At 41.2% G+C, this 15,757-nt stretch overlaps 1 protein-coding gene across 3 annotated transcripts in view; it reads left to right on the top strand.

Moving 5' to 3' along the window:
• Window positions 1-15,757, top strand: part of scube3 (signal peptide, CUB domain, EGF-like 3) — a 252,461-nt gene that overhangs the window by 152,934 nt on the left and 83,770 nt on the right. For all 3 annotated transcript variants that reach the window (XM_083769221.1, XM_083769219.1, XM_083769220.1), the window contains exon 6: window positions 1,058-1,174. In XM_083769221.1, coding sequence (XP_083625347.1) covers window positions 1,058-1,174 — 117 coding nt within the window. The remainder of the gene's footprint in view (window positions 1-1,057; window positions 1,175-15,757) is intronic.

The following is a 15,757-nucleotide window of genomic DNA, read 5'->3' as shown; positions in this document are numbered from 1 at the left end:
ATACTATATTCGTGAATTTGAACCGTGAAAGGTAACCGTTTTGGACATGAGGTTTCCACAGAGACGATAGGTGAGAGCAAAGCTTTCAGCTGTCAGCCGTGTGTAACCAACGCCCATGGCCTTGTCACGAATATTTATGATGATATCTGACTTGTTTTTGATGTCACCTCTTTCCCAGTGACGTTTTTATGTATGCTGTCTACATATATGAAAGAAATACACTTCATTCATAATATGAAAGAAATGTGACACACACACACACACACACACACACACACACACACACACACACACACACACACATACACACACATACACACACAGCCATGAATGTCTGTCTTTGATACGGTCGCACGCAGCACTTTCACAAACACTTAAGTGTACATTCTGAGTCTGGAGGAGTTGGATGAGGCCACAGCACGATAACAAGATCCACATTCAAGAATGAAAGGCTTTATTTGTCACATATTCATTCATTCATTCATTCATCTGCTGTCTGGTAGAAACTGACTGTCTCTAAAATATTAACCTTTCAGGAAAAAAACAAATCAAAGTTTTTAAAACAACACAACACTGCCTCATCAAAGTTGATATGGTGACGTTATATACATTGTCAGAGCCTTGAATATGTCATTATGTTATCATCACTTTGGGTGGAAACATTATGTTATAATTTAGCTATTGAAAAATAGCGAAAATATTTATTTCAGAAAACTGGAGGATTTAGAAGATTTTTTTTTTTAATTTTGACGTCAGGCCTAAATGGATTAATATAGTTGTTTTGTCCTCATGGATCAATGATGGACAAAACAAAAATATATATTTTTTATCTAGGGCATTCTATCACTTTTCATTTAATTTCCACATACAATCAGAGGTAGAGCATGTTGGCTTTTGACGCAAGCCATTCAGTTCCTTGTTTTTACCGGTAGTCGGCCAAAAGCTTTATTACAATGAGGTTAGGATAGGTGCCAGTGACATCACGTCAGGTCCCGTTAGAATTGATCGGAGAATTGATAAGCCAAAACCCTGATGTGACTGCTTGTTGTTTTGACAGTGACCTGTAACTATGGTAACGGCGGATGCCAGCACATCTGCGAGGAGACGGACCACGGGCCCAGATGTTCCTGTCACATGAAGTTCGCCCTGCACAGCGACGGAAAGACCTGTGTAGGTGAGTCACCTCATTATTGTTACTGTAAATAATACCGATAAGTATGATCACATAATAATAAGAGACCTCTGTGGGGTGAGTCACCTCACCTGGGGAAACAACGAAGAGAACGCTCCCAATAAATTTTTCTTTTTCTTCTCATCACCAATGCATTTGAAGCATATTATAGGTTTGTTCACACCGAGCACTATAACTATAACTTGTTTCCATTGTGTTTTCCATTTGTACTCAATTAATCATCAAGGGATACAAAATCGTCTATATGGTTGGAAACCTCATTATGTCCAAAACTATTACTTTTCAGGATTAAAAAATAAATAAATTCAAAACTAGTAGACAAGCTCGAAAAATGACGTTTCGAGCTTGAGATTACGCACACGGTCAGGGCACTTCTCCAGATATGCACACATACATACCGAAGAGATTTTGTGCATTCATTCTATAGGTATACCTATAAGTATAATGTTCACCGTTGTCTTGGTTAGTGTCATGGTGTGAACTCTGTTACTAAATCTTTACAGTTAACCCATTTAGACCCGAGTTAAAAACGTTCACTTTGAAAGAATATATATTCAAAGATTTGAGCCACATTTTTACGAATTTTCAAAAAATAGCAGACCTACAAGCTCGTAGCGCGCCACTCGGTGGCGCGGTATGAGCTTGTAGATCTGCTATTTTTCAATAGCTAAATTATAACATAATGTTTAAAACACCAAAATGGGTTAATGTTATAGTTATGGTGATTGATGTGTGTGTGCAGCCGTTAAAGGAGTAGTTCACCCAAAATAATTACACACCCCATGAAGCGTTGAATTCATAGACATTTCTTCTTCTTCTTCTTTTTTTTGTCGAATTCCTGAGCCAATAATTTGACGATGAAAATAAATCACCATGAATTCACGGCTTCATGGGGCGTGTAATTGATAGAAAATGAGTCATTCTTTGGGTGAACTACTCCTTTAAGACATTATAATGCCTGAATTATGCTTCAATTGTAAGATGATGTCGTGCACTGAACCGATATACAAGCCCGCACGGAGCCAGGGAGGCAACGCGGCGTGAGCTTGCATATCGGCCATTAACGCTTCATGACATTTCTGTTACATTAATTTGACGCAGACCTTTACAGTGAGGAGTACCGTAGCTGGCTTCCATAGCGTGTTATTAATGTAATTTTATACGAAAATTACAAATCAACTCTGTTCTATTGATGTCTGTGTTTGTGGTTGTTGAACGTTCGTTTCTTATTGGTCGGCAGACCCGGTCACATGCAGGACAAAGTATGAATTAGTATTATAAAGGAACACATCTTTTTTCAACATCATCATCATATATACTGTATGGGCCCTCAGTAATGCTTATTATACGACACGGTGTCATATGTCTGTCTACATGCTCTGTGTCTTTACAGGTGGACTGTAGACTTTGTTTTGCTAAAGGGGGTTGCATGCTACCATCCGGCATCTGAACGTTCTTCGGACAGGGCAGGTTAATTATAACAACACAATGTTAGCCAGGAATCCAGCTTCCTGATTCGCTACGTTCTCACTCTCGCTACTCAGTCTGACCAGGGTCCTATTTGACTCGTATTTCAGTTACGTAGGCGAGTCAGGAAGTGACTCGAGTTTTACGTTGGAAAGCCTCTGGTCAGTGATGTTACTGTCAGGCGGGTCTATGAACTGTCCACAGCCCCGCGCCCACACAGAGTGAGTGGACAGACAGACTGTTAGGCGGGTATATGAACTGTCCACAGCCCCGCGCCCACACAGAGTGAGTGGACAGAAATGGTGTCATCTTATAGTAAACATTATAGTGAGAGGACCAATAGTATGAAGATGAGGTTGAAAATGGGCGAAGTGTTCCTTTAACCACTACACTTTCTTCATCTGTGACATACCGAGGACAAAAGGCTCCTCCTCCTCCTTTACTCCAGTGGTTCTCAACGTGGGGCCTGGGGACCCCCGGGGGTCCCCGATGGGGTTCCAGGGGGTCCCCTAAGGATTATTGGTTAGGTTCCAATTGAATTGTACACTCTCAGAGTTAAAGGAACACTGATGATGTAACAGTGTAGAATGGGGGTGGGTGGTCCATGGGCTAATGCACTGGTTCCCAAACTGTGGGTCAGGACCCATTTGTGGGCCGTGGACACATTTTTATGGGTCCTACATTTCAAATCATTTAAAAAAAAACATTCCCAACTAAAAACAAATTCAATCATTTTTTTTGCTAGTAAGTAGTAAGAAATAAAAGAAAAATGTAAGAAATTAGAAAACAAATATTTAAGAAGTGGTGAAGAAGATGCCGATCTACAAGCTCACAACACGACGCGTTGCGTGCTTTGTAGAGACCTGCTATTTTCACTATGGGTGAAAATACCCATAGCTATTTTCACTATGGGTGAAAATAGCTATGGGTATTTTCACTATGGGTGAAAATAGCTATGGGTATTTTCACTATGGGTGAAAATAGCTATGGGTATTTTCACTATGGGTGAAAATAGCTATGGGTATTTTCACCATGGGTGAAAATAGCTATGGGTATTTTCACTATGGGTGAAAATAGCTATGGGTATTTTCACCATGGGTGAAAATAGCTATGGGTATTTTCACTATGGGTGAAAATAGCTATGGGTATTTTCACCATGGGTGAAAATAGCTATGGGTATTTTCACTATGGGTGCCGGCCGGGCATAAACTCTATTTTGAGTCTATCCGCCTGTAAAGTTTGGGAACCACCACTGCTTCTAATGCATGTCAAACTGGGGGTCGATAGACGTTAAAACAAAGGTTTGAGAATCACTGATTGCTGCTTTATCTTTTATCTGTAGCTTTTCTGCTGAGCCTCTTGTGTAACATCTCTGCTCCCGCGTCTAATTTTCCTTGAGAGATACAATTATAAATTGTAATTGTAATCTGTAATCTTCTTCTTCTTGCTATACTTCACTGGACAGTGGTGTGTCTCTCTCTCTCTCTCTCTCTCTCTCTCTCTCTCTCTCTCTCTCTCTCTCTCTCTCTCTCTCTCTCTCTCTCTCTCTCTCTCTCTCTCTCCCATGCAGCCAGACCCTGCCTTATCTATCATCCATTAAAAAAATTAATTGGATCATAATTTACAAAAGAATAAAAGCGCATGTCACTCACGGCTGTGTGAAAGAAGACATAAAAGTTAAAGTAGCCGATTGAAAACATAATGTCTTTATGAAAAGGTTTTTTACTGAGGCAATAATTAAGCCAAAGTGTTAAGTCATTTTGGGCGGGAACCCCTTTTGGTGTTTTAAACATGTTATAATTTAGCTATTGAAAAATTGCAGATCTACAAACTCATAGCGCGCCACCGAGTGGCGCGCTATGAGCTTGTACGGGTAGGTCTGCTATTTTTGAATAGCGGGGCCGCAAATCTTTGAATATATATTTCAGAGCGAACATATTTACTAAAATATTGGCTTCTGGGGGGGGGGGGGGGGGGGGGTCCCTGGAACTACATATTTTGAGATGGGGGTCCGTGGCCCAATAGAGATAATTCTGGGGGTCCTTGACATGAAAAAGGTTTAGCAACACTGACATAGAAACATACGTTTTTCAGAATCTTTTTAGGATTTAGAAGCTTTTTTTTTTATCGACCTCAGTCCGAAATGAATTAAGTCAGGTCAAGTTTCCATCGACTATGAAGGAATCGAGCCATTAACTCATTCAAAGTCCTTGGCGGTGTACGTGTGAGCTCTGGAGAAAACGTTGTCGTCTAAGTATGTCGCTGTAATGAGAACGGCAGAGTTTCTGTTACTTCCGCATCAGGCTCTCATTCTGAATGGCAAAAGCTTTTAGCGTTTGAGCCATGACGCAGTTCTCACTATTAACAATGATTAAAAAAATGGCTGCAAAAGCCACTTTAAATGAACGCATGGCATGTTGACCGTGTGAAAGGCACTCCCTCCCCATACCTGCCCTGACCTTCAGCGTGGCATTTTGTCAGCACTTGGTCTCGGTTGACATGAGTTGAGCATTCATTGTTCATGAGCCAGTGAGTTAACACGCGTTGAACCCATCGCTGTGGACGCCCTTTGTTTAGTGAATTTGACACCCACTGAACCTGCTATGAAGGCCACTGAATCAGTTTTCTCTATATTCTAATTATATTTGTGTTAAGCAGGTATACACGACATTTTAAAGCACATAGCAAACGTACTGTTGAAACCCAGAGTAATGTAAAAAATATAAAATGTGTTTTGCAAAAATCTAACTCATGGTGGTGCTATAACAGGCCGTGAAAATGAAAATGTGGGGCAGATGTTCTGAATTGGCATCCAAGGAGTGTGTGTGCAGTCACAGTGCACACAGTTGGGCAGTGACTGGGCCAACGGTGCCTGAGATTAGCTGTATACACAGATGGACGGACGGACGGACACACACAGTGCAAAACATTCTCTCTCCTCATGCCTTTGGCCTGACAATTCACCACTACACCAATTAGAAAGCAATTACAAGTTATTGTCTTCGGCTGTCCTTGAACACAACTCACTGATGTGTCTGACAACAAAATGCCACAATTGAATGAATAGTCCACTAGAGTCTAGACACTTGTTCAAAATTCTCAGCACTAAGAAGAACAACACAGACTGGCAGAGTAGCGATAAGAGCCGTGGCTGTGAGATGCATTTCTGAGTGGTTTCACAAGCCATTTCACTATAACCAGCCAACAGACAACCTTTTGGCTCATCTATTCTTGTCTTTTTTGCCTGTGTTTTAGCTGAGAGGTTGTTTTTTAAGGTGCAGGTGAAAGTTTTCTGAAGAAAACCTGCTGCCGTTGCTATAAATCAACCTGTTTGCTGTGAACACCATCGGGGGGGCCATGACGTAAATCACCGTCAAGTTCAAGTGCACGGTCATGTGCCCGTCAAATTAGTGCTATGAATTCTGATCGCATCGCTCTACAGCCTAGAGGCGCTTGCTGACGATGGGCACATTTTATTAATGGATTAAATAGGCCCGGGCCCTCAAGGTGTTAAGCAGCTAGCTGTTTTTAGGCTACGATGCAACAACACGGTTAAGATATGTACTGTGTTTATCATCTGTCAGGTGGAAACCTTGTATGTCCAAAACTGTTACTTTTCAGGAAATGGAGAAATGTACTGTAGTTATTATAGTCATCACAAACACTTGTTACTTTTCATTGATTCAATATTTATAAAAACCCACAGACACACTTGAAAAATCGAAGAACGACTGACATAGAAACATAGCTTTTTCAGAAAACTGTCAGGATGTAGAAGACATTTTTAGAAATCTGATCTCAGGTCAAAATGGGTTAACCATTTCACAATCTCTCTAAATTCTCCAAATTCAACACAAAACAACCTCCACACGTGCAGCTTGTAGATCTGCAATTGTTGCCGCAGAGACTGTAATGACAAAGTAATAGTGCATTAATTTACAAAATAAAAACGTAAAAAGTTTAAATGCAGTACATACAAGGTTTCTTGCCTGACAGCGGCGATAGATATATACTGCGAGTGGACTTGGTTACGGTGGTTGGCTGGGTTTATGTGGCTGTTAAGTTTGACGGCCCTGGGTTCGAGGGTTCTACGGTTTTGGGTCATGGCCCGTTTTTTTCCTTCCTCTTCTTTTTCAGCTCGCTAAAAAAAGAAAAAAAGAAAATACTGAGATATTCCAAAAATATCAATACCATAGACATACTCTGTTACATGTAAAAGTCCTGCGTTCAAAATCTTACTTGAGTAAAAGTAACAAAAGTATCACAATGAATGTACTACTGAAGAAACGCATTATGCAGGGAATGTCCCATTTCACAGTTTTTCCTTTTTCTTTTTTTTTCAACGTATGAAAAGGCTTTGCTGAACCCCTCGCTGAAGTGGTTATATAGTCTATGTTTTGTAATTATAATGAACATCTGCCAAGTAACTTAAAGTTTGCAAATAATTGTAGTAGAGTAAAAAGTATAGTAATAATAATATTCGCCCTCTGAGATGTAAAGGGATATAGACGTAAAAGCATTGCAAATTGGATAAAACGTACATCAAAATGGTAACTTAACCCATTTTGACCTGGGAACGATTCTACAAAAATGTCTTCTAAATGTTGACAGTTATCTGAAAAATCCATGTTTCTATGTCAGTGGTTCTCAAACAGTTTCATGTCAAGAATAAGAATCCCCAAAAAAATATATGTATTTGGCCGCCAACCCCCGTCTGAAAATATGTTGTTCCAGTGACCTCCCAGAAACAAAGATTTGAGTTAAAAACATTCACTCTGAAAGAATATATATTGAAAGATTTGCGCCACATTTTCACGACTTTTCAAAAATAGCAGACCTACAAGCTCGTAGTGCGCCACTCGGTGGCGCGCTATGAGCTTGTAGATCTGCTATTTTTCTTTTTTAAATATATTTTTTATCCCACGATTTTGTAACCCATTTTTCACCCCTCTAATGTGATCCTGGGCTCTACACACCCTCCACCAACTTAGTCCCCATATATGGGGGACAAGGGGAGAGCAACGGACTTGAACTCATGCTTCCTTCATGCCTGAGTGTCCAAGTTGCTCCTTTACACCTGACGGGGGGGAGTTTCCCTGGTTGGACGTAGCGCGTGGAAGGAACACGTTATTCCAACCAGTTCCTTTCCCCTCCATCAGGCGCCCCGGCTGGCCAGGGGGAGGCAGTTTAGTGACCACCAGGATTAGATCTGCTATTTTTCAATAGCTAAAGTTTAACATAATGCTTAGGTAAAACACCAAAAGGGGTTGCCGCCCGAAATGGGTTAAGTACAGTACTTGAGTAAGTGTACTTCTATACTTTCCACCACTGCGTGTCAAGGGATGGTCAGCCATCATCAGGCTGTCATTACCGGGCTGCTCTACCCACTGCCTGCACAGAGCCAAGGGATGCCGCAAGGACTGACCACACTCTAATTAGATGTCTTATACTTCCAAAGACTGCATGGTGGAAAAATCACAGCCATGGGAGAAGAATTACTTCAAACTCTATTACTTAAAAAAAAGTATTGATTGGTTTATTTGAACAACAGAACATATATACTGTGCACATACTTTACAATGGAAAGATGACCGATAGTTGAGGTGAGGTAAGAAATCCTATAGGGCTTATGTGAGAACCTGTTTAATCTATTTTGGTGCGGAAACCCCTTTTGTTTTAAGCATGTTATGCTTTAGCTGTTGAAAAATAGCAGACCTACAAGTACATATATATTTTTTTTTTTGGAAAATCGTGAAAATGCGGCACAAAACCTTGAATATATATTCTTTCAGTGTGAATATTTTTAACTCAAATCTTTGCTTCTGGGGGTGGTCCCATATTTTCAGATGGGGGGTCGCGGCCAAATACAGATTTTCGGCGTCCTTGACATGAAATATTGAGCACTACTGATAAAGAAACACAGGTATTTCAGAAAACTGTCAGCATTTAGAAGACATTTTTTTCAGGCCTAAAAGGGTTAAAAAGCTGGACAAAAGGTAGATAGATACAGAGATAGATCAGGTGATAGCACATCACCTGATGAAGACAAAAGGTAGATAGATACAGAGATAGATCAGGTGATAGCGCATCACCTGATGAAGGCCGTTCACGGCCCAAACGTCGTGTCCTGAGTTAAATGGTGTTTTAAAGGGATTGTGACATTAAAAAAAAGGTTTTGGAATTGTTCTTATTTTTTTTTGTTTTTCTAATCTCAATTGCACCCAAAAAACATGAACTTTTAACATTCAGTAGATTTTCTGTGATCTGGGGTTTTCTGGCTCAAACAGGTGCTCTGATTTGCCGGCAGTAAGTGATGTAAGACCCTGCAAATCCCATGTCAATGGGATTTGCCAGCAGATGTCACTGTTTTGCCTGTTTTCATTGTAGCTCAAAAGGCTTCCAAACCCCAAAGAAAACTTCAGACCACAGAAAATCCACTGAATGATCAAAGTTCAGGTTTTAATTGAGGTCATAAAACCTAAAATAAAAAATAAAAATAAATGAAAATTAATGTCATAAAACCTTTAACAAAATAAACACTGTTGGAGCAAAGACTGTGTGCGGACGACTACTCCTTATGTGAGAACCCATCAGTACCACAATGTTGAAAAAGTATGAATGGATTGCCGTGAAAATATACTTAAAAAGTCCCCTTGTAAGAATCTGGCTATTTTCAAATAGCCAAAGTTATACTGTACTAGCCCTTACCCGTTGTGAGATATTTGCTCCCCCCTTGTGGCCGCGGGGGGTACTTTTTACATTTTTAATTCACTAATAAATTCATTATTAATTCATAATTTGTTAAATCGGAAAAAGGGCAACGTTAAGACCTCCATATTGAGTGATTGGTGCAGGCAATGAGGAGATACGGCGGTGTTTCTGACATTCATTCATTGTTAGAATTATAGTATGATAATAGGGCTGAAGTGGTTATTATATTCTATATGTTTTGTAATGATAATCTAAATCCAAAAAGTAACTAGTAACGAAAGTTTTCAAATACTTCTATTGGAGTAAAAAAGCACCACATCTGTGTCCAGTGTCACTATGTCAGCAGCAACACAAAAACAGAGTTCCCTGTGACACAGTGTTGTTTTCGTCGACTAAAACTAAGACGAAAAATGTTCGTCGACTACCTTTTTCCACTGACAAAAACGAATGGAAACTAAATGAAAACTAAGCTACGATGACTAAGACTAAATACACTGACAATTTCGTTGACAAATAAAAACTAGACTAAAATGTTAGGAAGGGACTAGTGGACAAGAGATCCACTATAAGTCATTTTACTCTTGGTTGCATGCTGGAAATATATAATAATAATAATATATATAATTTTCAGAAAGTGTAAAAACACTCATTACGACGGCATCAAGGCCCACCAAAACACATTTTAGTCGACTAAAATCTTATGACATTTAGTCGACTAAAACTAGACTAACACTAAGACATTTGAATGTGACTAAAATGTGACTAAAACTAAATGAAGTTTCAGTCCAAAGACTATGACTAAACTAAAATCGAAAGTTGCTGCCAAAAACAACGCTGGTGTGACAGAGGGGTCAAAGTTGAACGGGTCCATTTTGGTTCCATTTGTACACTCAGAGTTCCACCCGCTTAGTCGCGCGCAGGGCCTTTTGGAACCCAGTCAGGGACACTTTGAGACCCACTGGTGGAGCACAGTGTTTCCACACAGGAGCAGCACCCTGGCTCTGTTTGAGCAGAATGGAACAGAGCCTTCTTTAGTGAGTGTCATCATCGGTAACACAAACCAAGATAAAATATGGAGATTAAGAGGTTTCTGCCCCGACATCAACGAAATAACAAAACTGTATTTAACCCATTTTGGGCGGGAACCCCTTTTGGTGTTCTAAACACTTATAATTTAGCTATTGAAAAATAGCAGAGCTTGTAGGTCTGCTATTTTTGAAAAATCGTGAAAATGACCTTCTAGAGAAGGTCTGAGAGGTCATTTTGACCGTTTTTTTTTTATATTTTGAAGTTAATTATCTTTGCCCAGGAAGGTTTCAGAAGGTTCCTCTTCCATGACCATAATCATCCATCACCATTCTATCATCTCAGACATTTTTGACATCTGAAACATTTTCTAAATATGAATTTAAGCACATGCTATAGTTTTGCCCTTTTTTCTTCAGACCTTCTAGTGTTAAATCTTTTAATATAATATTCTTTCAGTGTTTCAGTTTTTAACTCAAATCTTTGCTTCTGGAGGGTCCGTCCCTGGAACAACATATTGTCAGATGGGGGTCGGCAGCATTGTACATATATAATTTTTGGGGTCACTTGACATGAAATATAATGATAACCACTGAAAAAAATACATTTAAAGAAATCGACGTCGGGCCTAAATGGGTTAAGTACAGTAAATGTACTTCACTTGTACTTTTCACTTCTGGAAAATCAACCATAGGTCATACAGTACGTGTGCCCAGACTGGCTCAGCCTCCTCTGGAGTCTGTGAGGTTGGAGAGGTCTTGGACTTGGAGCCAGTGTGCGGTCGACATTAAGATAATTATACGAGTGTCTACCAGCAGACAAGTGACACTATTATTAGTTAATAAAACCTCAATAAAACAAACAATCTGCCAAATGAGAATCTGACAGGAGAGTGAGTGATGGGTGGAATAAGCACTACCATCTTTATTTTTATTTTATTCATTTTTTTAAATAAATTACTCACCGCATGATGAAGCCTTGGATACATGGAGATTTTTTAGTTTTTGTCGCATTCCTGATCCAATAATCCATTAATTTGACTAATTGCAGTTAATATGAGACCACTCTTAACAAGAGCAAAACTATGTTTACTGACTTACGTTTTGTGAAAGTACAAAAGTATTGGCATAAAAAGAGAATAAGTCAAACATGTTGCATCGTGAGCTTGTAGATCAGCTGTTTTCCAATAGACAAAATATAAAATAGGGCTTATCTGGTTAATGTATGTTTCTGTAATACCGTAATAATCTAAATCTGCAAAGTATGCAACGTTTTCAAATAACTAGTGGGTAATTAGAAAAGTACAATAATATCCAACGAGGTGTAGTTGAGTAGAAGTATAAAGTTTTGAAAAGTGGAAATACTCCAGTAAAGCTAAAAAGACCTCAACATTGCACTGTAGTACAGAACCTGTCTTGAGTAAATTTACTTAGTTACTTTCCACCACTGCGTATGGTATGGTCATGGGGTCAAAGCTTTGAATACTGGAACAGTAAGTTGATGTAGTTTTGCGTCAACCCTGCAACAATATATTTTACTTTACTAAATTGCAGTATTGATACTTTTACTTAACTCATTCTGGACGGGAACCCGTGTTGGTGCTTTAACTATAAGCATCATTTAGCTATTGAAAAATAGCAGATCTACAAGCTCAAAGCACGGCCACCATGTGGCGTGCTACGAGCTTGTAGGTCTGCTATTTTTGAAAAATCGTGAAAATGCGGCACAAATCTTTGAATATATATTCTTTCTGAAGACGTTTTATTTATTTCTTCGTCAGGCCTCATTTGAGTACTTTTCCCCACCACTGGTAGATAATATTGGTTTGTAAAGTGATATACAGTGTGGAGCTGACATGCGTATATAAAGTTATAGGTCTGTCAGAGCCTTTATGTCTGTGTTTCAGCAGTGGTTGATGTCTATAGAGGGCTGTGCTTCATGTCTGTGTTTCAGCAGTGGTTGATGTCTATAGAGGGCTGTGCTTCATGTCTGTGTTTCAGCAGTGGTTGATGTCTATAGAAGGCTGTGCTTCATGTCTGTGTTTCAGCAGTGGTTGATGTCTATAGAAGGCTGTGCTTCATGTCTGTGTTTCAGCAGTGGTTGATGTCTATAGAAGGCTGTGCTTCATGTCTGTGTTTCAGCAGTGGTTGATGTCTATCAGAGGGCAGTGCTTCATGTCTGTGTTTCAGCAGTGGTTGATGTCTATAGAAGGCTGTGCTTCATGTCTGTGTTTCAGCAGTGGTTGATGTCTATAGAAGGCTGTGCTTCATGTCTGTGTTTCAGCAGTGGTTGATGTCTATCAGAGGGCTGTGCTTCATGTCTGTGTTTCAGCAGTGGTTGATGTCTATAGAAGGCTGTGCTTCATGTCTGTGTTTCAGCAGTGGTTGATGTCTATAGAAGGCTGTGCTTCATGTCTGTGTTTCAGCAGTGGTTGATGTCTATCAGAGGGCTGTGCTTCATGTCTGTGTTTCAGCAGTGGTTGATGTCTATAGAGGGCTGTGCTTCATGTCTGTGTTTCAGCAGTGGTTGATGTCTATAGAGGGCTGTGCTTCATGTCTGTGTTTCAGCAGTGGTTGATGTCTATAGAGGGCTGTGCTTCATGTCTGTGTTTCAGCAGTGGTTGATGTCTGTCAGAGGGCTGTGCTTCATGTCTGTGTTTCAGCAGTGGTTGATGTCTATAGAGGGCTGTGCTTCATGTCTGTGTTTCAGCAGTGGTTGATGTCTGTCAGAGGGCTGTGCTTCATGTCTGTGTTTCAGCAGTGCTTCATGTCTGTGTTTCAGCAGTGGTTGATGTCTATAGAGGGCTGTGCTTCATGTCTGTGTTTCAGCAGTGGTTGATGTCTATAGAAGGCTGTGCTTCATGTCTGTGTTTCAGCAGTGGTTGATGTCTATAGAAGGCTGTACTTCATGTCTGTGTTTCAGCAGTGGTTGATGTCTATCAGAGGGCTGTGCTTCATGTCTGTGTTTCAGCAGTGGTTGATGTCTATAGAAGGCTGTGCTTCATGTCTGTGTTTCAGCAGTGGTTGATGTCTATCAGAGGGCTGTGCTTCATGTCTGTGTTTCAGCAGTGGTTGATGTCTGTCAGAGGGCTGTGCTTCATGTCTGTGTTTCAGCAGTGGTTGATGTCTATAGAAGGCTGTGCTTCATGTCTGTGTTTCAGCAGTGGTTGATGTCTATCAGAGGGCTGTGCTTCATGTCTGTGTTTCAGCAGTGGTTGATGTCTATAGAGGGCTGTGCTTCATGTCTGTGTTTCAGCAGTGGTTGATGTCTATAGAGGGCTGTGCTTCATGTCTGTGTTTCAGCAGTGGTTGATGTCTATAGATGGCTGTGCTTCATGTCTGTGTTTCAGCAGTGGTTGATGTCTATAGAGGGCTGTGCTTCATGTCTGTGTTTCAGCAGTGGTTGATGTCTGTCAGAGGGCTGTGCTTCATGTCTGTGTTTCAGCAGTGGGTGATGTCTATAGAGGGCTGTGCTTCATGTCTGTTTCAGCAGTGGTTGATGTCTATAGAGGGCTGTGCTTCATGTCTGTGTTTCAGCAGTGGTTGATGTCTGTCAGAGGGCTGTGCTTCATGTCTGTGTTTCAGCAGTGGTTGATGTCTATAGAGGGCTGTGCTTCATGTCTGTTTCAGCAGTGGTTGATGTCTATAGAGGGCTGTGCTTCATGTCTGTGTTTCAGCAGTGGTTGATGTCTGTCAGAGGGCTGTGCTTCATGTCTGTGTTTCAGCAGTGGTTGATGTCTATAGAGGGCTGTGCTTCATGTCTGTGTTTCAGCAGTGGTTGATGTCTATAGAGGGCTGTGCTTCATGTCTGTGTTTCAGCAGTGGTTGATGTCTGTCAGAGGGCTGTGCTTCATGTCTGTGTTTCAGCAGTGGTTGATGTCTATAGAGGGCTGTGCTTCATGTCTGTGTTTCAGCAGTGGTTGATGTCTATAGAGGGCTGTGCTTCATGTCTGTGTTTCAGCAGTGGTTGATGTCTATAGAGGGCTGTGCTTCATGTCTGTGTTTCAGCAGTGGTTGATGTCTGTCAGAGGGCTGTGCTTCATGTCTGTGTTTCAGCAGTGGTTGATGTCTGTCAGAGGGCTGTGCTTCATGTCTGTGTTTCAGCAGTGGTTGATGTCTATCAGAGGGCTGTGCTTCATGTCTGTGTTTCAGCAGTGGTTGATGTCTATAGAGGGCTGTGCTTCATGTCTGTGTTTCAGCAGTGGTTGATGTCTATAGAGGGCTGTGTGCTTCATGTCTGTGTTTCAGCAGTGGTTGTCTATTAGAGGGCTGTGCTTCATGTCTGTGTTTCAGCAGTGGTTGATGTCTATAGAGGGCTGTGCTTCATGTCTGTGTTTCAGCAGTGGTTGGTGTCTGTCAGAGGGCTGTGCTTCATGTCTGTGTTTCAGCAGTGGTTGATGTCTATAGAGGGCTGTGCTTCATGTCTGTGTTTCAGCAGTGGTTGATGTCTGTCAGAGGGCTGTGCTTCATGTCTGTGTTTCAGCAGTGGTTGATGTCTGTCAGAGGGCTGTGCTTCATGTCTGTGTTTCAGCAGTGGTTGATGTCTGTCAGAGGGCTGTACTTCGTGTCTGTGTTTCAGCAGTGGTTGATGTCTATAGAGGGCTGTGCTTCATGTCTGTGTTTCAGCAGTGGTTGATGTCTGTCAGAGGGCTGTGCTTCATGTCTGTGTTTCAGCAGTGGTTGATGTCTGTCAGAGGGCTGTACTTCGTGTCTGTGTTTCAGCAGTGGTTGATGTCTATAGAGGGCTGTGCTTCATGTCTGTGTTTCAGCAGTGGTTGATGTCTATAGAGGGCTGTGCTTCATGTCTGTGTTTCAGCAGTGGTTGATGTCTGTCAGAGGGCTGTACTTCGTGTCTGTGTTTCAGCAGTGGTTGATGTCTATAGAGGGCTGTGCTTCATGTCTGTGTTTCAGCAGTGGTTGATGTCTGTCAGAGGGCTGTGCTTCATGTCTGTGTTTCAGCAGGGGTTGATGTCTGTCAGAGCCTTTTGGGCTTCACTTCTTCCTGGTTCTTCTCTCTGGTGGATGTTTGGTTTTCTTGAGCTGGTGTATGTTCATACATAGTCATGCTTTGTGGGTTTTTCAGCGTTTACTCTTCTGATGGAGAAGCCAGCTCTCTCTGGGCCCTCTGTGTGTGTGTGTGTGTGTGTGTGTGTGTGTGTGTGTGTGTGTGTGTGTGTGTGTGTGTGTGTGTGTGTGTGTGTGTGTGTGTGTGTGTGTGTGTGCGTGTGCGTGTGCGTGTGTGTGTGCGTGTCGGTTCTTTCTTCTTTTCATCTGGCTTATCTCTCTACTGTTCATTATTGCCATGCATGCCTAAACGTGGAGAGTTGTTAATCTCACTGTCAGTGCGGAAGCTCCCACACAC

This window comes from Protomyctophum parallelum (genome assembly GCF_964188405.1).
Source record: "Protomyctophum parallelum genome assembly, chromosome: 7".
Lineage (NCBI taxonomy): Eukaryota > Metazoa > Chordata > Actinopteri > Myctophiformes > Myctophidae > Protomyctophum > Protomyctophum parallelum.
The sequence above is the reverse complement of the archived record's forward strand: the minus strand, read 5'-3'. Positions and strand labels throughout refer to the sequence as shown.